The 25,837-nt window shown below is 34.4% G+C and overlaps 1 protein-coding gene across 2 annotated transcripts in view; it reads left to right on the top strand.

Annotated features, from left to right (window-relative positions):
* VPS50 (VPS50 subunit of EARP/GARPII complex) overlaps nt 1–25,837 on the top strand; it is a 128,965-nt gene that overhangs the window by 3,125 nt on the left and 100,003 nt on the right. Inside the window, exons 2-9 of one of the 2 annotated variants that reach the window (XM_032304436.1) lie at nt 3,273–3,341; nt 15,602–15,724; nt 16,868–16,939; nt 18,928–18,981; nt 19,812–19,882; nt 20,549–20,666; nt 20,756–20,791; nt 22,123–22,205. In XM_032304436.1, coding sequence (XP_032160327.1) covers nt 3,273–3,341; nt 15,602–15,724; nt 16,868–16,939; nt 18,928–18,981; nt 19,812–19,882; nt 20,549–20,666; nt 20,756–20,791; nt 22,123–22,205 — 626 coding nt within the window. The remainder of the gene's footprint in view (nt 1–3,272; nt 3,342–15,601; nt 15,725–16,867; nt 16,940–18,927; nt 18,982–19,811; nt 19,883–20,548; nt 20,667–20,755; nt 20,792–22,122; nt 22,206–25,837) is intronic. The other variant, XM_032304437.1, reaches the window with a different exon arrangement.

Here is a 25,837-nt window from a genome sequence, read left to right as displayed (position 1 = left end):
TCTTTCTGGCCTCTTTTAAAAGGACAATTTGAAGAGGGAAAAAGAGCAAAACCAGGTAGAACAATAAGGATGCTGTTGCCATAATCTGAATGAGAGAATGTGTGGGCCTTAACCAGAGTGTTAGTTGTGGAAGGGTTGACAAGAGGCTGGATCATGGGTATACTGTAGATACAGAGTCGACAGTTTTTCTTGACGGATCGGATTTGGGCTATGAGAGACGGAGAAGCGTCAGGGTTGAGTCCAGATTTTTTGGCCTCAACAATTGGAATTGCCATTTAATGAAGTGGGTAAGGCTGAGGAAGGAACAGAGGAAGGCAGAAAGTTTTTAGACTTACTCATATGAAGGCCTCTTTTAGACATTTAAGTGGCTAGATAGCATAAGTAGTTGGCTAAGAGTCTCAATTTCTGAGGAGAAACACAGGATATAGATACAAATTTGGGACTTACAAACACATTGAACTGGCTAAGATCACCAATGGAATGAGTATGGATATAAAAAGGAGTTCACACTTGCAACTCATGAGATACCGATTTTAAAAGGTTAGGGAAAGAGGCAGATCTAGCGAGGCTGATTGAGAAGGAGAAGCCAGTAAGGGAGGACTGCAGCATCTCATAGATCACCTGTCCCATATTAGATGCTCAGTAAATATTTGTTGGATACATAGTGGATAAAGAGAACCACCAAGTAGACTGGGTCCTGGAAGCCAAGTAATTTAAAAGAGAAGGGAGTGATCAGCTGTGTTAGGTGCTGCAGACAGGTGGCAGAAGGTGAGAATGAGCCTTTGGACTGAGCAGAATGGAGGTCATCTGGTACTCGACAGCGGCACTTTTCATGAAGTAGTGGGGGAGGAAAGCCTGATTAGGGTTCAAGAGAAGTTGAGGACTGAGAATAACGACTATGTTGAATTTTGCTGAAAAAGAGAAGGAGGCAGAAACCACCTCACATGCTCCTTTTGATCTTTGGGACATAAGTTGCTGGTCTCCTAAATGGACATAGAAGATTCATGTAGGCATAACAGAAGTAGTCTGAAGTGTTACTGTGCTTCAAGCAAAGAAATAAAGTGCAAAGGCAGGTATTATGTGTGCTGAATTTTGTATAAATTTAAACTGGAGAAATTTATTAAAACAGATACCAAATACCAAAGAACATCAATAATGTTTAAGGATTACAGTGAAAGTTTCAGTTTTGTAAATGCAGAGTACCACAGTTTTAACCATGACTTAACTGCTTTAGGGAAGTGAGGATAAAAATTGTGACTTCATTTTTGTCAGTAGAAATTTATAAAATTGCTAATCAAAGGGTTCAAGATCTATAGTCCTAAAATACACATGTCAGATATGCTCTGAACATTTGTGTAATTCTTTATTTCTATCTTGACAAAAGAGAAACATTTCTCTGTGGTCACAGTAATAATATTCAGAATAATGGTTAGCCCTTAAAGCTTGCCATATCCTAGACACTGATTTTGGCCTCTCACATACATTATCTCTGTTATTACTTATTATTGGCCTCTGCATTATTGTTATATTCATTAGAACATAAAGATAGGCAGGTTAGACAAGTGGTTCGAGACTACAGAGCCCATTCCCTGAATCACTGAGCTCCCCTACTTCCTAACATGTAATACGGTTTCCAGTTTTTACTACTTCTATTTTGTACATTTGGTGGAAAATTGCCATATGCAAGTAGCAAATTATTATTGTATGGGGTGACTCATTTGGAGTAAGGCCTTTTCCTATGTATTGGCATACATTACTTCTTTACATTTCAGGCATTGGTTTCTTTATTAAGTAGCTCTGGGGAGAAAGAAAATTATAATCCCCCAAGAATTTCTATTAGATTGGTCAAACACATCTATAGTTTTAAAAATGTTTGTTCAAAGGTGTGGCAGGGGCACCTGGGTGGTGCTGGTAGGTTAAGCATCCTTGGTTTTGGCTCAGGTCATGATCTCAGGGTCGTGAGTTTGAGCCTTGTATTGGGGTCTGCACTCTGTGGAATCTGCTTGGGACTTGTTTTCTCTCTCTCTCTCTCCTTGCTCCTCCCCCTATGCAGGCTTCCTCTCTCTCAAATAAGCCTTTTTTAAAAAAGGGCATGGAAGTTATATTTAAAAAAATATATTTTGGGGTGGTCATGATTTTGAATCAAATTATGAAGTTTGCACTCGTGTGTGTACGTATTTATGTGTGTGTGTGTATGTGTGTATGTGTTTGTGTGAGAGGGAGAGGAAGAGGGATAGAGAGAAAGAATACGAGAGAGAATGAAAGTGAGAGAAACCTGGGTGGAGTGTCCTGGGAGTAATGGAATACTTGGGGGTGAGGCAAAGCACCTTGTCTTAAAAAATTGTAGTTTTGACTGGTCATATCTTGTAATAGGAAAGATAAAATACATAGCTCTATAATTTAAAAATAAGCAAGTTCTGCTATATGTCTCAAATAGTTAACCTAAGTATGCCCTATGTTTTGGTTACTGAGGACATCAAAGGGCCAATATAGAGTATCTAAAGGACAAAAAGGCTCTTCAAATTTATGTACCAGCTAATTTTGTTTACAGACTAATATTACAGGAACTTTAGGTATCTGCTTTGAATAGCCCATATTTAAAAAGAGGCTTTCAAAGAAAACGAGATTGGTAACTTCTTTCTGTCTTGATAACTTTCCTTGGTTCAAATGAGAGTTTCACAATTCCTCAGTTGATTTGAATGTAGAAATTATTGGGTACCAGGAACTAAAGAATGGTAGAAAGCAGTAAGACGTGAGATTTAAGTTCTAGTTATGCAGTTAAATTGGGTATATTGGTGAGAAATTATCTGGTAGAATCAAGGGTATTTATGTATTAATTAAACAATTAGCATTATTTAAAAGTCTTTGATTATCTCAGCTGGTTGGTGTATTTATTAGAGAATCATGATACTTGGTCCTTGTTATCAGGTTAATTTGATAATGATTAATATATAAGTGCTTCCATAATGCTTTCTGTCACCCAATAGTCTTTTCTTTTGGTTGTTTTTAAACCATGGTTAAGTTAGACTTAAGTCATTAGTTGTGAAGCTGCCATCTAATACTTCTGAAATTCCAAAAGTAGATATTTACTTGATTTAATAGTAGTACTATATGTATTAAGTGACAGTTGTTTTTAGAATATATGTTCTGTATATTTTAAAGCTGGAAATTTTCTATTTTTAAAATAGTGATTTCTATTTTAATAAGTATGTTCTGTCATTTTACAGTTCTGTAGCATAATTAAAATTCTTTTTATTATTACTTTTTTTAAGGGTCTGAAAAGCCCTCCAGAAAGCCTTAGTGATCTTGGTGCCATTGAGAGTCTCCGGGTCCCTGGAAAGGTATTGATCTACATGTGTGAACGTGACTTTTCACTTCCTTAAGAAATAATATTGCCTTTGGATAATAATTGATTCACAGAAGCTTTTCCTTCCCACTGGCAGATGGTAGTTATGATTAAGCTAAGTAAATTTTTATAGTATAGTAGGCTTGGGGCTTGTTTTTGCTTTCATTACTCATTGGGATGCAGTATGATTCTTTATAGTGAAGCAGAAAATGCAAAATTGATAAATTTAGAGTTTATTATGGTATCAGCTTCTTAGCCTGAAAGCAGTTTTTTACACACACATATCTATGTATGTATGTGAAACTTAATTGATTTTTCTGCTGTGATTTGGAGAAATAAAATGAAATAATACACTTTTTATGCTGTAACACCACGAGTCAAAAATCATCATTAATCATGTTTTTTATAGAGCAGATTTTTAAGTAGCTAAAGCTAATTTATACTAAATTGTAGATATCTTAGATTTTAATTCCCTGATTTATGTTCATTTCTCAGTTTACAAATTTAATAGATTTATTTGAAAGCTAGCTGCCTTTCCCTCGGGAGAATTATTAACCATTGTTAAAAAAAAAAAAAAAATCCCTGCTGTTTCTCACTCTGGGGTGTTGCCACTTGGAGCTACCTCCGCAAATAGCAGCTCCATCACAGATCACAATGTCTTCCTCTGAATGTCTGCTCTTGTGATTTTCAATTTGAGGATCATATTTGGAAGTACTGTTTGTTTCCTGCATCTGGCATCTTAATATATAGGGCTTGTTTCTTTTAGTCAGAATTATAAGTCCTGAAATGATGTCTTAGTGTCTGCTGCTCAGGAGAGTGATCTCCCACCCCTATGAGGAGCCTTACCCCCTAATGCGAATTTTGTATTTATAGCTTAGCTTTAATTTTGGGCCAGACCCAAACATATTCTCCAAATGTGGTAAAACTCTAACCAGCCCATTTGCATGAAATGACTCAGAGAAAAAGCTTAGAGAGGCATTTTGAACAGTTTTGCGTGATGTTATAAAAGATTGTTGCATCTGATGAAATTGGGAACTAAGCAATAACCATAAATCCTAATTGACAAATAATTCTTTTTATTTCTTTGACTCAAGAAAACAGATCATGCATTATGAACATGCCTTGAATTAGATTGCATTTGATGTTTCAAAACCAGTGTAAAATTGATGAGTGAGGCTCTTTAAAAAATACATGAACGTATTGCATAAGAACTTACTGTTGTTTTTAAACCTTGGGTGAATTTTTGTTGCCTTTAAACCAGGCACCTTGATGTTTTCCAGTAGGGGTAAGTAGTGAATTTATAATGATCTCATTACCCAATCTTCTCGCTGTCCCCCAACCGGCCTGTAGTGTGTGATTGGAGATGACTGGCTCTTGATAGAGGCCAGTTTGGGATTACAAGGTCAGCAAATATAAATGCTTCAGGTGATGATTAAGCTTGGGGCGTTGGATGGGTTAGCCTGGTGGTGGGTAAGTGGAGGGAAGATAGGCAGTAAACAAGGTGATTGCAAAGTATGACAGATACCATAAAGGAAATAAGATGATGAATTGAACTCCAAAGCTAGAGGCTCTTCATATGGAGTAGTCAGTGTAGGTTCCTCTCTTCTCCCTTTCTCCTTTTTCAAAATTGGTATTGAATTCTCTAAATTATTCTGAAGTTTGGGATTTAAACTTAGTAAGGTGTATTGCAGAGAAAATGCTTACAGTAAAATACTAGGTTTGAAAAGCAAGCTACCTAATAGTTTCGCTACGGTAGATATTTTTTTAACTTAATGTATACTTGTTATGTTGTCTGTTATCTAAAAGACAAAAAAGTAGCAAGTTGCTGAGGATATGGAGAAAAAGGAGCCCTTGTATGCTGTTAATGGGAATATAAATTGGTACAGCCACTATGGAAAACAGTATAGAGGTACCTCAAAAAATTAAAAATAGATAATAATATAGAGAATTTAACAGAAAAAATTATAAATATAATTACCATATGACCCAGCAATTCCACTTAAAAAGAAAATGAAAACCATAAGTTGAAAAGATATATTCATCCCCATGTTCATTGCAGCATTATTTACAACAGCCAAGACATGGAAATAACCTAAAGTATTTATAGATGGATGAATGGATAAAGAAAGTGTGTGTGTGTGCGTGCGCGCTTGCTCCCATGCATGCACAGACAGGATAGACCTTGAGGGCATTTTGCTAAGTGAAATAAGTCAGAGAAACACCGTATGATCAAATACTATATGATCTCACTTACATGTGGAATCTAAAACCAAAACAAAACAGAAACCAGCTCATAGATACAGAGAATGAATTGGTGGTTACTGGAAGCAGTGGGGAGGGGACAAATGGGTGAAGGGGTCAAAAGGTATAAATTGCCAGTTACAGAATAAATAAGTCATTGGGATGTAATATACAGCATGGTGACCATAGGTAATAATACTGTATTGTATATTTTATTTATTTATTTAAAAGGTTTTATTTATTTATTTGACAGAGCACAAGTAGGCAGAGAGGCAGGCACAGGGAGAGGGGGAAGCAGGCTCCCCATTGAGCAGGGAGCCAATTCAGGGCTTGATCCCAGGACCCTGGGATCATGACCTGAGCTGAAGGCAGCTGCTTAACCAACTGAGCCACCCAGGTGCCCCTCTATTGCATATTTTAAAGTTGCTAAAAGAATAGATCTTAAAGTTCTCATCTAAGAAAAAAGAATTCTGTATGTGGTGGATGCTAACTAACTTATTGTGAGGATCATGTATACAAATATTGAATCACTATAAACTAATATAATGTTGCAGTTGTACCTCTCAATAATAGTAATAATAGGGGCGCCTGGGTGGCTCAGTGGGTTAAAGCCTCTGCCTTTGGCTCAGGTCATGATCCCAGGGTCCTGGGATCGAGCCCCACATCGGGCTCTCTGCTCAGCAGGGAGCCTGCTTCCTCCTCTCTGCCTGCTTCCTCCTCTCTGCCTGCTTCTCTGCCTGCTTGTGATCTCTGTCTGTCAAATAAATAAATAAAATCTTAAAAAAAATAGTAATAATAAAAGCCTCACTGTGTTAATTTGGGTTCCCCTGATATTCTAATGCAGGAAGTAAAAAATAAACCCAACTTTCACTATTTAAGTGGTCAGTGTAAATACTTGTATAGCAAAACTTTTAAACGTTAACTTCATCTAATAGCTCTAACTCACTCAATTATATGTATATAGAACATTTTTAAAAAAAGGCACCCTTGGTCTTTAGGTATGGACCCATTTCTTCCCTTTCTTGTTATAATGTCTAAGTTGTAAATAAGGAATTGAGATTTCAGTGGGATTATCAAGAAAGAAATAGTTTAGTTTGGATTGTGTTATGTTAAAGGTTCTGGTATAGGACACCTGGGTGGTTCAGTTGGTTAAGCGTCTGACTCTAGATTTCAGCTCAGGTCATGATCTCAGGGTTATGGGATCAAGTCGCAAGTCTGGCTCACACTCAGCAGAAAGTTGGCTGGAGATACTCCCTCTCCCACTCTCTCCCCTTCTCTCCCCCAGCTCCCCCTCTGCTCCTACCTCTGCTTGTGTGCTCTCTCGCGCGCTCTCTCTCTCTCTCTCTCAAATCTCTTTCACTCTCAGATAAATAAATATTTTTTAAAAGTTCTGGTATAAAGAATAAATAGAAGGGAAATATTAGGATGAATCATGGGAAATGGCTGTTTCTTTAGGTTAAAAATAATCTAATATTGGCAAATTTCATATGGGTGCAACTCACTAGAAAGAGGAGGATGGTGAAGGAAAACTGAAGGGCATTAGGTGTGATTGAGAATCCAGAAAGGACTGTTGATTGTTTTTTGTTTTTGTTTTTGTTTGTTTTGTTTTGTTTTGAGAACTATATAAATTCTGAGTGGGAAGAAACCTTGGAAATCATCTGGTACAATTTCTGCATTTTATGGACAGGATGATGCTCTCTCCTATTTTAAGACGTGAGTTGAATAATGATCCATATGCTGGAAATTTGGAATTTTGGTGGAGAAAATAGGAAAAAAAAAATCAAGAGTCTTTTTAGAACTTTCTGTAGAAAAGGAAACTTTGAGAGTTGCAAAATCTTAGCTTAAATTGTTCAGAGCCCATGTTAGTGGTGTACAAGCTTTGCTGCATATTAGAATCACTATTAATCAGGGCTTATCCAATTCTAATGAAGTCAGAGTGTGTGGGGTGGAGCCAGGTGTCTGCATTAAAGTTTAGTGATCCCCATGTGACCCCAGTGTGAGCAGTGTTTGGGAACCGTTTGCCAAGTGGAGGACATGATGACAAGAACAGAGAAAGGGGAACCACAGGAACTGTTGTAGACAAAAAAATTTGAAGTTTTTTGAACAGTTTTTGTGGGAAATAGTAAAGACTTAGTGATGACCTAAAATTTCATTCCTAGGAAATGGATTATTTTGTATTTCAGATTAATGGGATTTCCATGCTGAGGTAAGGATATAAGAAATTAATCTATATAGTATTTACTGACTAAATGTGTTACCCATTTAAAGAGATTTGTAGTTTTTGAATGATGTAAAAGGTTTTTACTTAATTGGTTATAAGACTTAAGACTTGAGACCAAAATTTATTATTATTATATATAATAATCACAATAGCCACAGGGTTTAAGTTACAGAACTTATTAGGATTGTATTCGAGAGTGTATGTTGAATCCTGATTTAAAATATCAGTATTCAGGGGCTCCTCAGTAGCTCAATGGGTTAAGCCTCTGCCTTCGGCTCCGGTCAGGATCTTGGGGTCCTGGGATCGAGCCCCGCATTGGGCTGTCTGCTCAGTGGGGAGCCTGCTGCCCACCCGCCCCACCTGCCTGTCTGCCTACTTGTCATCTCTGTCTCTGTGTCAAATAAATAAATAAATAAATAAAATCTTAAAAAAAAAAATCAGTATTCAGAACCTTATGTTTGTATTTTGACTTTAAGTAAACACTTTCCATAGTTCTCTCATAATGGTTATATATCATAAAAAGAGTACTGATAAAAAGAATACTAATAATATTTTATTTTTTCTGAGCCCCTGCCTTCTCATATTATTCTTTAAAGATAAAGTTTGTTTGTTTCTTTTTAAGACCCTAATTTTACTAACTCATAAATACAAATAGGATTCAGCTAGGTTTGGTATTACGTGATTGGTTTAGCTATGCCTTTGATTTTTTTTTTCATTAAAGAAAAATATAGGCCAAGGGAACAAAAGGAATCTCTGTTGCAGTCATATTTTTCTAAATATAAGGAGGTATTTTTGTTTGCATACTTAATGCATTCCACAAATATTATCGAGTCCCTTCTCTTATATAGCATTCTGGGAGTTTGTGCAGAATGTTTTCTTGCTTATAAAATGCTTCTGTGAAGTAAGATAAATGGATTTGACTTGACGTCTTAGCATCCATGGAAAGAATTCCTAAAACCACACACTAACTACAGAGCTTGGTTTTCAGAACTTTACCAAGATATGAGGAAAGTGTGCTGGAGTCAGAGTCTGGAGAGCTAGGTTCAGGTGTTGAGGTAAAGATTGAGCTTATGAAAGGGAAATTGCTTTAACTGTGGGATTGAAAAGAAGATGGGAACATGAAGTTTAGGAAATGAAGAAGGGTTAAATTTGAGAGAGGATTTAAAAGCAGAATTTAGGACTGAGGATTTTATTGGACGCGGAAGGTGAAGGTATTGGAAAGACTGTGGTTTCTAGACGCTGAGTTGAAAGTGTTGTGATATCTTTTCTCAGAATAGATAATATTTCTTCTTTTGGAGAGTGGGTCTGATGAAGTATTTTTTTTTTTTTTTTTTTTTTTATATTTTATTTATTTATTTGACAGAGAGAAAGATCACAAATAGGCAGAGAGACAGACAGAGAGAGAGATGAGGAGAAGCAGGCTCCCTGCTGAGCAGAGAGCCCAATGCGGGACTCGATCCCAGGCCCCTGGGATCATGACCTGAGCCGAAGGCAGAGGCTTAACCCACTGAGCCACCCAGGCGCCCCGAGGTATTTTTAAAACTGAAATAAAAACAGGAAAACAGAATCTAGACTGTTCACTGGACTTCTCCCTCTTTACTTCAGTTTGTGACGTGCCTTTCTTTAGTATTAACGTCCAAGTAGACAGGCATGTGGCAGACAGCTTAATGTTTCTCACTGAGGTTAAGAAGTCTTTTAAAGACAGATTTAGAAAAAAAAAATTTTGATGTCTCTTAAGCTATTATTTTTAATGTTTTCCTTTTCATAGAAATAAATTTAGAAAAATACCTGTTAAAAATATAACTGTTGAGTAACGGAAGTAAATAAAAATATTTGGCAGAGTACCACATATGAAAGATTTGCTTTCTAATTTTGTGTTTTTAGTATCTGTTAATAGGTATATTTCTATTTATAAAATCAGTTCTTACGATCTGCTTCTTTAAAAACAAATGTGTTTATTTAGATGATTTTTTGCATAAAAAGTGATTAAAGTACATTATTTCTATCACTTAAATATGCTATAAAGCTGGATTAAGAGAATTCCACTTTAATAACCTTCTAGAAAAATCTGTAAATCTTTTTATGGAAGCCTCAAATTGTAACCTCGCCAATATTCCAGTAGATGGCACTGAAAGCCTAAAACAAAAAACAAAAAACAAAAAACAGAAAACAAAAAAAACCAAACCAAAAAAAAAAAAAAACCCAAAACAAAACAACTGGTTGGCTTTTATTTAAAACACACAAACAAATGGATGATGAGCCGGGTGCTTTGATGGATCATTATTGTTGTTCTAGTGGAATTTTAAGAAAATGTACCATTTCCCCATGTAATCTGACATCTGGCAATTCATTACAAATTTATATGTCGTGTGTATGGTTTTAGGGTATCTGATCTTGAATCCTGTTTCTTTTGGAAACAAAACCTATTTTTGTGTAGTGATTTATGATTTTTATAATACTGATTGAATATTGAAAACTTCATGTTTTTGTGCTTCTAACTATAGATTTTGGTAGTTAAACATTTTTTGCTCTCATTTAAATCTCTAATGTGATAGTAGCTTTGATAAGACTGTAATTATTTTTTGCATTTATTATAGCAGAATAGCTTTTTTATGTTGATTGACAAAGAAATGCAAACAGTAAGAAAAAAAACCTTTGATAAGATTTGCCTTGGCAAACCCCAATCCATGTTTTAGAAGAATAAAATTTCTTTTTTTTTCCTTCCTCACTCCCTCGCAACACAATGCGTTCTGCCATTCAGGACTGTAATGTGAACTGTAGTCTGATAAACTATGTACAGAAATGGAAATTGTTTTGCATTTCTTTTTTTTTTAATTTTATACATTTTGGGGGGTTTTAAAACTGGACCTATGAAATGAAGATTTTTGCGTTTATCTTTTTTGTTTGAATAAAAAGCCTACTATTGTAGATAAGTTTCCAAGCCATTCTGTGATTTAAAAAATTCAGTTAAATTGCTTTTGAAAATTAAAGAGAAAATTGAGTTTAGAAATGGTAAGAAGAACTGTGACGTTGTCATAACTCACTTTTTACACTTACGAAAGTGAATAGAATATTTAAAGATTTGAACTCGAATTAAAATGCCATTTTAAATTTGTGTGGTATTTTGTATAATTTAAAAGTAGTGGTTAAGTGCAAAATTTGTAGTCTTTTTTTCCTTTTTTTGTTCTGAATTTGAATACATTCCCTTAAGAGCTGAACTCTTAAATGGGAAGTTGCTTTGCAAAGTTATAGCCTAGTTCCTTAGAAACCATAAATACACTGGAAATGTTTTATAACACCTTACAGTTGAGGGCTCCAATTGTTTTATAGACTTGAATTCCCAGTTCTCATAAAACCTTTTGTTGTTATGTTGAGAGGAAAAATTACTTGGCTAAAACAAAGATGTTCACTTAAATTTCTGTTATGATTGTTTTTCTTCATTTTTCGTAAAGTTACCTTGATGATGTGCATTTAGTATGTATGTTCATGCAGCTTTATCTGAGAGCTGATCAGAGTGGAAAAAAATAGGATAGGTAGAATTAGATGCAATCCTGCAGTGTATTGTGACTGCTGAAAAGACAGCCTCTAAAATATTGACTAACTTCTTTGTTTTCTACCACTTGCCTAAAGTAATCCTGCTTGGTTTATTACGTTAAGAAAATATTGCATATTTATGCTTACTTTTTTTCATATAGCATCTGGCACGGTGATATGTGTTAAGATATATCATTTTTAGTAAAGGAAAAATATGGTTCTAGGATATATAAGAATATATTAGATTAAAAAAACATCTCTTTTGTTGCATTTTATTGCCTCTTGGTATACATGTAGATGCTCCTCCTGACATTTTGCTACCTGGTGAAGCCACCTTCTGTCATTTAACCTGTTGTATGCTTTCCTGCTACAGTTCTTACTTGTGCTTTACTTCGTATTTGTTACCTTATTTCCCCAAATTTCTCAAATTTGAAATTTCACCTGTTCTCTAAATGGCATCTCTTCATCTAATGTGAACTCACTGCCCTTTGATGCTGTGGATTTTGTTTGTTCTCCCTTGTGTTCTGCCTTGCAGGGGCATTGCTTATTCATTTGAACTCTCTTATTACTTCAGCTATTTTTTTTATTCAACTTTGTTTCTGTATGAACTAGTATAGGGAATTCTTACATAGTGGGAATTTTTTAAAAATGTGAAATCAAAATACGTGATTCATTTGAGAAAGGTATGATGAGAGAGCTTTGAAAGTAGCAAGTTATTTCCTAATGGTAGTATGGAAGAGAGACTTGATTTGTTCTTTTTTGCCATTGTATTTTTATTTTTATCCCCTTTACATTTAAATTCATTACCTTAATTGTAGTTTTTCTTCAGTTTTAATTTTGGAGTAAGCAATGTACTTTTTATTTTAAGTATAGTTGATTACCATTAATGAGAAAGTTGTGGCAAATTTTGATGATCTATACTATATTATTTTTGGATTTTCAAGTTTTATAGAGCATTAATACCACATTAATGATAACATATATTTGTTAGTTACTATGTGACTTAGAATTTATTGTAAAATTCTTTAAAGGCTTTTTATAATAGCAGTCTGTAAGACTGAAATATTTGATTCTCAAACTTGGCTTATTGAATATTTTGTAACTTTAAAAGAAATCACATATTTTAATATAGTATAAGTAATTCCATTTGTTATCCTGGTCCCCTGATTTTGCCTTTTAAAGTTTTTTATAGGAAATCTTTTGTTCATTTTATGTAGAATTTTGCCTCATACATATATATTGGCTTGCAAAATTGGTTTTAGGTGAAGAATTATGTATTTTTCTGCATCTCCAATTCAAGGAAACCAGTTTGTTAATGCCAAAATGATGGGGTAATTGTGGTAAGAATATACAATCTTGCTGTTTCTGTTTATTTTTCTAATTTACATGCTTAAAGTATCCCTAAAACCACTTAACATTTTTTGTTATTTCTAGTTTGAAGAAAGAGATCTTTTATTAGGGGTTTGTGGAAAGTTTTGACTATCAAAACAACATAATGTCTTGTCTTTTTGTGTAAATTAATTTTTTTTAGTTAGATCAGTGATTGTTACCTACAGTGCACCTTGGTAGTAGAGAGCATAATGATGGAGAGTAAGGAGAAATCTCAGTTCTCAAAAGGTGTTATTGGATTGAGCAGGGAGCACTAAAAGTGAAACATGTGGAGAATGATCAGGTAGAGTCTTGCAGCCTTCAGGTGCCGCGGGATTAAAAGGAATAAGGTGATCAGCATCTAGTTAGAATGGAGTTTGTCTAAATGAGTTCAGATATATATTTTCACACAGGAGCTACTAAGTTGTCTGAAAGGAGAGGATATTTTATGGGGATATAGTTTGGGCATTTGTTTTGGATTGAATTCTACTTTGTGTGCTATGTTTCTTTCTCTTCCTGTCTTGGTGTTATCCCTCTCTTTAGTCTAGGTTACTTAGGGTGTCAAGTGTTATGTGTCTGTTCTTGGAAATTATACGGGTTTATCTGCTCACGGTGATATAATTGCTTAGTTCTCCAAGAAGGAATGGCACTTGACCTTTTCTATACATATACAGATTGTACTCTTTTTACAGATTCATTACATTTGTGAAATGTACAGTTGTGAGATATTTATAAATGCAATCATGTTTTCCTTTGACATTCTTAATAACTTTGAATATTTGTTTTACTGTCACTGTGTGTGTGTGTTTGTGTATATGTCCTTTACAGGCGAAAAAAGCGAGGCACAGAGAGACTAAGTTGCCCAAGTTAATACCAGAGTCACAACTAAAACCTTTATCTTTAGATCAGTTAATTAGGTAATATATGGAGAACCCCAGCATGGAGTTATATATCATTGGCATTTCTATATTTAAGATGAAAGGGTTCATTCATTGCAGTCTATTTGAATTTTTTGCTTGACTTTGAACTTGATATTTTCAATCTTAGAAATTTTTATAATCTTTGTTTTTTTTTTTCCTTTTTGTGGAATGGTACCAATTACATTTGTTTGTTAGTGGTGCTGTGAAATTCCTAAGAAGGCAGCATTGCCATATCCCCACCTGGGTCTTTTTCCCTGCCTCAGCTTGCAGCATCTGAAGCAAGTATTCTGAATGCCTGTGGACTCTTAGGGAGGGAGATTGCCAGGAATTTCTGATCTCATTTTCCATTTCATGTCTCACTCATTTCAAACTTTTATTAAATGCTTGGAGGTTACCCATGAGTAGCCTACTCAGAAACCTTTCTGTAAGTGCTGTGGTTTTAGCCCAAGTCTGTTCTCAGTGTCATTGTCCAAGGTGCAATGCAGATTAGTGTGTTGTCAAGATAACCCCCTTCTCCCTGAAGTCTCGCCACACACACACACACACACACACACACACACACACACACAGAGGAATGCAGCTCCCACTGTTAGGATGCTGTATTTCCTACTTTTCTCATAGTATTTGGTTGCATGCTAAATCACAGATGACTGTGTGTTTGACCTTTTAATTTTATAAGTGAGTTTTGGTATGGAAGAGGCATTTTCTTTCCCATGCACTTTTAATTCTGTAGATTTGATTTTTGTATGACTTTGCCTTCTCTTAAATTTATTGGCATTTTAAATATAAACAGTTAACTCTTCTCTTGAATTTCAGAGTTTTGCTCTCGTATTTTCTTTTAGCTTGAATCTAAGAGGAGATAATTTTATAATTAATAATTTTACATATTTAAATTATAAATTAAAGTTTAAAACATATATATGCTGTTTTTTTTTTTAATAAATGAAAACTATGCCCTGCAATAAAATAATCTAGAATATTTCCGTTTGGAGAACAATGTTCTCTAATTGACATGATAACTTCTGTGTATTTAATTAATGATTTTATTAAGGATTTTTGTTAAGTATTTTAATGACTATAAAATTATTTTAAATATGAGTTTCTTTTGTGTTCTTAAATGTATTTAAGATTAATATGAATACAGAAATCAAAGGACTAAATTGTTAATGTCTGTAATAACGTGTTGATTAATTAGTATGGCAGAATTAATGAAATTTCTCAGTTAACTGAAGGTTTATTCAATTATGCAGTGAAATTGTGTACGATGAGGATGCAGACATTAGGGGTAGAGATTTGTCTGTCAAGCTCTTTTTAGTTGTGTAAATCCATAGAAGCTTCATTCTGTATCATTAGAAAGAAAGCGTTTTATCAAATACAAAGCTTTAGATTCATAATCAGATCATTAGTTACATTATCAGCACACTTTGAAGGAAGCCTCATAGGATTACAGAGCTAAACTTGGGAATCTTTTCTGGAGCTGGTGTTTCTTAGCCGAGCAGTGAGATTTCCAGCACGGATGTCTGCTCTGCTCAGGGTTTTAATGCTGACTGTGACCTCTAAGTCATTGAGATAGGCTCTGGTTATCTGTGCCGGGACAAACTTTAGAATGTCAAATGATGAAAATATGTATATATGTGTTATGTATGTATGATGATACTACATAGTCACTTTGGTTTTTCCTTTGGTTAAACTTCTTTCACTTCTTTCAGTTGGCACACACAGAATTGAAAATAAAATCTGACTTTTCAAACTGGCTAGGTTTCTTTTTTTCTCCAGTAAATGAGTAGTTTTTAGTATTTTAGTGTTTTAGTAGTCCTAATTTTCCATGAACTTTCCTGTTTCCTGTCAGTTTATCTCCTTGCTTGGAATGGTTCCCAGGAGATTTGTGACTGTTAAAAAAAATGATTATTTCCATGCAGGTAGAATTATAACAGGTACAAGTACTCTAATTGTGATTTTTTTTTCTTAAAGGAGGAATTTCGAGAACTTCGAGAACAGCCTAGTGACCCTCAAGCTGAACAAGAATTAATTAATAGTATTGAACAAGTATATTTTTCTACGGACTCATTTGATATTGTTAAATATGAGCTGGAGGTAAAACAAAATTCATTAAAACCTATTTAAACCCAGTCTTGTTCAGTGACTGAATTTGTGGATGAGATTTGAATGCTTTTTAGGGGTGTTTGTCCCTCCTTTCTTCCTTCCTTTCCTTGCTTAATACCAGGACTGGTTTATGATGACCATATAGTAATTTATTGAACTGTCCACATTCTTTAATGATGAAATTTTAGAAAGTGTAAAATTAAGTGCTGCTCTAGAATATTGGTCTAGCAAACATTTCTGTATTTTTGGCTTTTAACTGTTAGCGTACAATATGTTGGTATGATGCCTCTATCTTATATCGTCAAAATATGTTTAGAGAAACTTTGAGACTTTTTTTAAATTTTTTATTTTTTATAAACATATATTTTTATCCCCAGGGGTACAGGTCTGTGAATCACCAGGTTTATACACTTCACAGCACTTACCAACTTTGAGACTTTTAACCATGAATGTATCTTTATATATAGCCATGATGCCATGATAAAGACTCCTATGCTATGATGTTTATAATATTGGCATTTTAAATTTATAGGAAATTCAAAAAAGAACAGTAAAATCTTGTTTTAGATGCAACCAAATGCAGTATGCATACATGCTTTATATGCACTGTGTATACAGTCAGCCCGCTCTCATTCTCAAGTTTTATCAATCCATTGACTGAAACTTGGAGTTTCTCATATACAGATAGGTATGCACTTTTGTTAGTTTCTGTCTTCTGAAAGCTGATGTGGAATCTAGAATGTACTCCTGCAACTGTCACTATCACACTGTAGTGCTTAGTTCCTAGTACTTTAGAAGGGAAGTATGTTTTGAATTTTGTCACAGACAAGTAGGGATATACCTGTGGTTTGTAGAGGGGGAGGTTAGGTTGTGGGACTTTCTTCTCCCATTCTCCTGTCCTGTAGGGCTGAGTGAAGGATGGAACTTGAGCCCCAGAGGGTTGGGCAACAAACATGTGGCAGTTTTGTGTCTGAAATCTAGAGGGGATAGTGGGGAGGCCAAGAGGAGTGTATGGGAGTGGGATGAGACATTGTTTTACATGCACATATTATAGTTTGTAAGTCAGAGATGCGCAGATAAATGAAACCAAGTTAAACTATTTTTTACTCTTCATTTATGGGTATTTTTTTTTAGAAACTCCCTCCTGTTCTCAATTTGCAAGAATTAGAGGAATACAGAGACAAATTGAAACAACAGCAAGCTGCAGTAAGTAAAATCACCTTTCTTTCTGACATAACCAAATGGAACCTCAGGGAGGTGTAATGTCTGCAGATTTTAGGTTTAACTTAACATGTTAAACAAATATTATTGAACATGACTCAGACTCAGTGATACATTTATTTAAAAGTATAATGCCTATTCAGTTTCCCTCATATTACCTTGATACAGATTTGCTTTTAGAACTGAGGGGTTTTTCCTCCAGAATCCCGAATGTGATCAAAGAGTTTTGAACTTTTTTTAGATTGTTAAGTATCTTTAGGCTCCTTGTCACGCATGCATGACTTCCTTACTACAGTTTCTTATCTCAAAATAAAAGTCCCCACTTCTAGTTGAAATAGGCCTGAAGACAAGAGAGCTAAGATTCAGAATGTTACAGTTGTAGTCACTGATTAATTGTCTGGCATTGGCCAAGTCACTTAGCCTTGCAAAATCTGTGAAGTGTTAGCCTGCATTTTCTCGGGTGCTGTAAAATTCTGTGATTCTGTGATTTTCCTAGCATTAGGCTGATCTCCTTTAATAAAACTCAGACTATGCTGTAGAATATTAAATCATGTTAGTGTGGAATCTTGTTAATTTTTTAATACTAAAGGAGCAGTAGTTATTTATCTGTTTGAATTTAAGATGTGATTTTTAATAATACATCTGACAAATAAAGGAAGATCTACTTCTCCTTTTGTACTACACTCAAAGGTCTTAGTGGGTGCTGGGATCTCCTTGGGGGTAGCAGCAATGGTGTGGGGAAGGGACTTGACCAGTAGAGGGTTGTGTGGTAAAAGCATATTGTGCTTTTGGAGAACTAGATTCCAGTGGATGGTGGCATTTTTTGCCTTCTGCTGATTTCAGCAGGTTTATATATGAATCTGTCTCTGTACTTGATGTGATAGTATTCTTTAGGGAATGAGCCTCATTACAGGGGCCACATAGCACAGTGACCTTTGGGATTTGGTACACCTGGGCTTGAATCCCAGCCTTACTGTGGGGGATGTGGGTTCATTACCACTATATTTAAGATCGTTCATCTGGAAAATGAGAACCAATTTTAATTGATTGTACTAACTGAGATAATACAGGGAAAGCACTTAGTACACTGCCTGACACAGTGCAGACTAAAAACTATACTATCTGTTTTAAACTGTTTTTAAAAAAAAACCCCAGTTTGATAAAAATTAGGTCATTTTCTGTCTAAACATCTATACAAATTCATATCTATAGAAATTCAGAGCAGCTGAGAAAATATAGAAGGATTAATGCAATAGTTGAATGTGTGTGTAATGCTTTGTTCTCAGTTGCTTGGGGAAGAGGAAGGGAAACTCAGCTAGTTGAGTTTTTTGAGCAAAAAATTCACTAAATGCATGCTCTGGGGTATCTGTAGTGCAGTCTAGCAGATACCCCTGAAACTGAAATAAGAGCCTCGTAGTCAAAATCATTATAATTCTTACTTACATACACTAATATTTGTCATGGAATTGACCAAGGAAACCTTAGGTATGTTCATAGAATTCCAAAAAAAGCCGCCCCAAAAAACAGGTTTTCAAGTTTTCAGAAGTAGAGGACCAAATTACTGTTTGTCTTTTTATGTGTTACAAAGAATCTCAGCAGTACAGAATGTTCTATGATTCCCATATACTGTGTCCATAAAATCAACTGATTATATATCCTACAAGTTCATCTTTTAAAAAGCAAATCTTATGCCCTTGAGGATCTTATACCCTTTTGCATGTTAGTAAATTAGATGATTTTCATATTATTAACAGTCATAATGGCCATTTATTGAGTTTTTATTAAGGACCAAGTATTATGCTCTCTGTTATATCTTTTTTACTAATTTCATAGCCCAGAGCATGCCAATACCTGCTGTAGAAGTTATTGGGAAGACCAGTGGAATATTCTTACAAAAATTTAAAATGTAAAATGAAACAGGAAGTATGTGGCTTTTTCTTTCACTTGTTTTGTTTGATTGCATGTTTTTATAGGTCTCTAAAAAAGTAGCTGATTTAATTCTTGAAAAACAGCCTGCTTATGTAAAGGTAGGGTGATATTTGTTATTTTTAATAGTAAAATTTAAAAAATGCCTAAGTGACTTATACTTGAAATTGTTGAAGTAATTTATCCTCTTGTCTGTAGTTCTGTAGTAACATATTGGCTCTGTTTGGTGTATGTGTGTGGGGGGGTATATATGTATTTTTTTTTTCTCTCATTTGAGAGAGTCTACCTAACTGAAGAAGTGAGTTTTTATAACTGATTTTAAAGTAATGTAGTTGGATTTTCCAAACTTTTGAAGGCCCAGTGAAAATTCCTTCTGTTTACTTTGAAACATGTAGATCGTTAATAATGACTGCTCAAAAGCACTGTAAAAATCTGTCTTTAAAATATAATAAAATTGGAATCTTATAACTGAATCTGTCTTTGAATCAGAAAATCAGAGACTCCAAAATCCATTGAAATACCTACCAGTGTTCAAATGAAGACATTTGTTGTCAAAGCATCTTAGCAAACAGAAATCATACTTGTCATATCCTTATCTTCTGAAGTTCTGTTGAGTAGAAACATTTCAATGGATGTATTATTAGTATTTGTTTATGCCTGTATAAAGCAGGTTGGATCTAGATTTCCTTATAAGCAATACTGACTAAATATTTTATCATATGTCATTGTGAAAATCATTTGAAAGTAGTCATTTTAAATTATTTTATGAAGGATATACCAATAGTTTTCAATTTTAGCTATCTTTGTTGCTACTTTGTTTTCCAAGCAGACTTTCCTTTGAAACCCACTAACGTTTTTTGTTAGAGTATCATACGAATAAAATAGAATAATAAAATGCCTCCACAATAACCTATACCTAATTTTTTCATAGGAACTTGAAAGAGTTACCTCATTACAGACAGGTCTTCAGTTAGCTGCTGTTATCTGCACAAATGGGAGGAGGTATTGCATTTGATGAATATTTTGTTTTTTGAGCCAGAAAACATTTCAAGAAAAATTGTGAAACTGTCATTGATAATTGATTTTTTTTATTATGACTATGGTTTCTAGAATACTGTTCATTAACTGAATATATATTATGATCTAAAAACTGCACTAAGAAAGTATGTGTGAAATGAAATATCTGTAAATCTGATTATGACTTTAACATGTTACTGTTTTTATATTGTTTTGAATAGTGGTTCTCATACTATAAGGATATGATTTTTTTTCTTTTTTTAATTTCCAACTTACTACAGACTATTTTTGTAAAATGCAATAAAAACAAAATACCATAGAGAATATAGTCCCAATTTTATTATTAATTCATCAAACTTAAAATTATTATGTCAATTTTTCTGTAAGTGGTTTTTTAGTATTTATTCTCCATTTCTGTACTTTTCTTGGGATAGATCAGTAACAGTTTGAGGATTGGCACCAGTCCACCTACCATGCTCTGAGTAATGCTGATTGAGATTGAGCCATTGAATAAATTTGTCAAATAGCAGTCACAATCCCTGATTTCAGGAGTAATTGAGGATACCACCTTGTCAGTTGCCTAATTGATCTGTGTGAACAGTGTTCTTAATATAATAGAAAAATTTAACTATTTATTCTTCTTTTTTGCAGACACTTGAATATTGCCAAGGAAGGTTTTACTCAAGCTAGTTTAGGACTTCTTGCAAATCAAAGGAAACGTCAGTTACTGATTGGACTTCTGAAATCTCTGAGAACTATAAAAACATTGGTATATACTGGTTACTATTTAAAAATTAAAACTTACTTTTATGGTTGAAACAGATTTTACCTTTGTTTGTTTGTTTGTTTTTTTCCCAGCAAAGAACAGATGTGCGCTTAAGTGAAATGCTGGAGGTAAGTTTGGAATTTTGGTTTGGAAACAAAGTTTGGAAATTTGGTGATCCTGATACTATTAAATGGAAAAATTATGGTGGAAGATATTCAGATGTGCATTTTTTTCCAAATTGCTACATGGTATAAAGAACATTTTTAGACATTATGTAAAGGTACTTGCTGTAGAGCATTTTTCTATTGACATATTTCATTGTCAGTAGAAAAATTAGATAGAAATTTCAATTTAATTTAATTAGAAAAATTAAATAGAAAAATTTATTTGGGGAAATGTTTACTTTGTAGCAATGTGGGAATGTTTTCAGTATGTTGATTGTATTTGCACCCAAATGGCAATAAAATTATCTTTTGTATCAAACAAATAGGAATAATTTAAGGAATATGTCATATTTGAGTTGTATTTGGTATCTCATATATTAATTGGTTTTCTGAGTGAGCCATCTATTTTCTCTTTGATGCTTTTTTAGCATTTTCTATCTACTTGTTTTTATAAAGTGTAACGTAATATGTGTGTTTCCCATACATGAGGTCCTTCAGGTAGCTACTTTGTCATCATCTTAACATCCCCACTGGTTTGAATACATTTGTCCAATTACAGAGAGGAGCATAGGAAATTTTTTTTATGGTTTTTGGTTATCACCATGTTACTTCTTAACTTAGACTTTAGAAGTGCATATGAAAATTTCATTAGGCATTAAATTACTGTTTAGACGATAAAGACATTCCAAGGCTATTAATAAATATTTTACTTTCTCCCATCCAAGCACTAACCAGGACTGACACTACTTAGCTTCCAAGATCGCACTAACCAGGACTGACACTACTTAGCTTCCAAGATCAGTTGGGATCAGGCACACTCAGGGTAGTATGGCGGTAGATGTACTATTTCACTTTCTAACAACTTTATTTGTTTTAAAATATTTATTGATTTCTTGGTGGTAGAACTCCTGAGTGTTGATTACAGCGGATCTCATAGTGGTTTGTTACATTTCTATGTAAACATTATTGAAAGAAGATATATTAACGTTTAAAGAACACCTTCCCTGGGAAGCAGCTTATTATTTTGTATAGGCTTTATTGTGGTCTTAGGGGGCTGTTACTACGTATATGATGGAAAAGAATATTTTTTCTATATGTACATTTTAGGCTTGGAGCTAGTGGTCTCTTTATATTTTATTATTTATCTATCATTGGTATTCTAATCCTTTTGTAAGAGGAATTAAAATTTTCTGGTTCTGTAACTTTTGGATGGAGTATGAGGAGAGATTTATTTTTTTCAGGGACTTTAGGAAAAATGTTTCCTGTTTAATGACTTCTGTTGTTGTTATCTTAAGGAGGAAGACTATCCAGGAGCTATTCAGTTGTGCCTGGAATGTCAGAAAGCCGCCAGCACTTTTAAACATTACAGTTGCATAAGGTAATATAAAAATTGTAAGGTGACTCTATTGTCAGTTTTTAACATATGAGCTGTGAACATACAATGTTAACGAACATTGAAAATAAATACTAAGTAGTGTGTTGTAGTGAACATTCTTGTTCAGAAATGGGCAGTACAGTGGTATTATAAGTAATAATTTGTAAGGTGTGAAAGATCAGATACTTTTTTATCCTACCCCTTCTTTTCACCTCATCAAAACTCTTTTTTCATATTCTTTCCAATTTATAGAGTGGCAAAGAAGAATAAATTTATCTGTTTACATTTCTCTTGCATCTCTTGGGAATTTTTCCTCCTTAATTTGGCCCAGCTCATAAATATTGAGAGTGTTACTGCAGTTTGTTTTCGGATCCAGACAATTCGAGTGTTTGGCCCATCCTGATAAGAATTTTTTTTGAAAATTAAAGTGTGATTTAATTTTATGTAATAATCATCTTTACCATATTTTAAGTGATTTTGTATTTGATGTGTTACATCTTTTATTTAGTTATTTATAAAATGTACAGTGTAAAAATGGCCATGGCAGCCTTTGGTATTAATAATGGGTTTTTGGTCTGCTTAAAAACGAAGGTTTTGCGTTACTGGCGGCAGTCCCTTGGGGAGGCTCAATCCCCAGGTGTAATTTCCATCATTCCTCTAAAACCATCTCAAGTAAACATACAATCTAAGTTAAATCGTGTGCTTGCCAAGCAAACCCAGTTTCAAATTAAATTCATACCTATCCTAGGACATAGCCGCTCAGTCTCGCCTGTATGGAAATTCTGGCAGTCAGTGAGCACGATGCACCCATGTTGTAGATGGTGATTGTTAGTACCTGAAAAATAAAAGGATTACAGAGGACCAAAACATTAATACAGATTTAATTAAATTTTTTTCTTTTAATATACTCCCACATCATGGGTCTCTGCAGGATGTGGGATAAGAGCTAGCCATTTTCCCACTAGAGATGCTGTTTAATATTTATGATATTCTTTTCTTTAGGATCATACATACTGACTGAAAACTTTTTGTTTGATTAAGAAATGTGTCTTTGTGTAGCTCCAGTGATATTTTGTTTTTATCCATTGTGACACTGATTAACTGTCAGCCTTAAAGACTTGATTATGTTATTTGGATTTTTTAAATTGAATAAAAAGAGATTTAGTTCTAATATGTTGAATGTATTTGAAAATTTCTAGCAAGGGCTCTCTGGGTCCTGAAGAGGCCTAGTATGCATTTAGTTTATTTTGTGGTGATAAATAAGTTACAGTGAGAACAGCTTATGTATGATTGGGTGAACATAATTCAGGCAGTTTTACATTACTGAGTGTTTATTATATGCCAGATGCTTTGCTTTAGAACTGGCTGAATAGTGTTGAACTATACATAATGTAATCATTATAATTCCTGTTTTTCTAGATTATCTAGGTAATCTATCAAGAAGGGCTTGAATTGAAGAAGGTATAGTGAGATAGGGGGATGGGGTCTTAGAGAGATGAGTGTTGAGTGTAAAGGGAAGTGTTGGGCTCTAAGTCTCCTTTGGGGTCAACACTGAGGAGGACTTGAGGGAGGAGAGTTAGCTAAAGCAAGGTATGAGGGTTGTGGATAGGAGATTATGGGTATCACGATGAAGTCTGTGTTGCAGAGGTAACAAACAAAATAAGGGCTGAAAATATCTATCCATTGGATTTATAACGAAGAAATCATTGCTGACTTTGTTGGGACATTTGCTTGCAGTAGAAGTACAGGATGAGGGAATTTGACAAAGGGGGAGATGTGGAATTGAGGGGGCAATTTGCATATTTGAAAATCTGTGGGAAAGTGAGAGGTTGAAAATAAAATAGAAGACATAATATTATGCTAAGGCTTTGTAGGGATTATAGTAGAGTTGACTTTGAAAAGGTCACTTTCTATTATAATAGGAAAAATGGATGTGGAGATTTGGTGGCAGGAAATTGAGGTAGCACGTGACCCGTGTTGGCACTTTGTTTTCTCTCAATAATTAAGAGTTTTGGCTGTGCTAAAGTAATTATCTACTTGATGAGAGTTAACTATACAAAATGTTTTTTAAAGAAATTTTACTTGGGCTTTTTAAAGTTAGTGTGAAGTGGCTTCTAAGTTCTTTCTCGTTAAGGTATATAGTGATATGTGGAGGAGCTGTAACTACAGTTCTCCGACCTGGTGAAAAGATCGAAATTAAAGATCTGTAATGGTGACTTAAGTAATAATTGCTTTATTTTAGGGAGCACATTCTATAAAAAGCGTCCTGTGTTTACATATGTGAATTATACATGTAATAATGAGAGAAGTTTGTCTTATTCTCCGAAAACAGGTAAAAATACATACACAAATGTATTAAAATGTCCCAAGGAGTTAATTTTACCCTAGGCTTTGTGGGACCTCTGTTAGAGTTGTGTTTTTCACTTGGTGATGTAGTGACAATGTCAGCATGGCTCAGAGAGCTTTGCTATTGGTTGGAATTGTTTGGTGGTGATGCCAGGCCTTCCACCAGAATTCTTCCTCACATACCTGCACTGCTGCTAGACACCATTAATCCTGCTTAACCCAATCTCCTTTTCCCTTGTTTTACACTTTTGTTCCTACTTGGCAGAGCGTGAGAAATTTGCTCACTTCTTGTAGATAATGGGATATGAGATATAGTGATAGAGTTAGTTGACATGTAGATCAGGTTGAGTCCACAAAAATGAAAGGAATTTTGTTCTGTTTTCCTTTTTTGCTTTTATTAATTGGATGTACCTTTTTTATTTTGTGCATTTACTTTCCTTTCTTTTCCTCTGGTTTCTAAATACAATGCTGTACCTGTCCTTGAGCTCTCTGGTTGGGACTGTTCAGACATGATTCATCAACACTTTAAAGATTCATTTTATTTACCTGGAGCTGTGGAATTTAACCAAAGGCAGATTTAATCTTTGCTTTGACCTAAGTGAATCGGAGTGAAAAATGATTTTACACACTGGTAGTCCTAGAAATAATAATTAATTTCCAACTGCTTATACTTTCATTTTCTTTAACATTTAAATTTATTTTCATTTCTGTTGGTGGCTAGAGAATCACAAAGTATATTCCCTTTAGAAATGGTCGTGAGATAACAACCTGTGATGCAGAGCATTTCTGGATTCTGGTGTAATTTTTTTTTTTTAATATACTTTAGAAAAGTTCATATGCACCATATACCTGCTTGTCCACTTCTTAATTTTTCCTAGGGAGAGTGTATGTTGGTTTTCTTTGCTAGTCACATTATAAGGGTTTTGGTAGATGGCAGAGACCCTGTTGCCTTAGAAGTAGATTACATGGGGCTACTGAGGGCTGACTCTTAAGATTCTGAAACCAGGAAAAACAGAATTCATGTATTTGCTTCTGCATTAAGAGCCCTTGATTGTATTGTCTCAGGTTATATGACTTTGTGGTTTAATACATAAAAGTACCAAGTAATATGATGTACCCAGTTGATTGAAACTGAAAGAAAACTTGTACCCCTTCAGCACCTTGTATTTTCCTTGAGATACGGTGTGTTTCGACATCTTTAATAAAAGATAGCGTAGCACCAGTTTTGTTCACTTTTATAACTGACAGGGAACATTTTTACATTATTTGACATTTCTTGAGTTGATCGA

This window comes from Mustela erminea, chromosome 11, assembly GCF_009829155.1.
Source record: "Mustela erminea isolate mMusErm1 chromosome 11, mMusErm1.Pri, whole genome shotgun sequence".
NCBI classification, from domain to species: Eukaryota; Metazoa; Chordata; class Mammalia; order Carnivora; family Mustelidae; genus Mustela; species Mustela erminea.
This window is presented reverse-complemented; position numbering and strand designations above follow the sequence as displayed.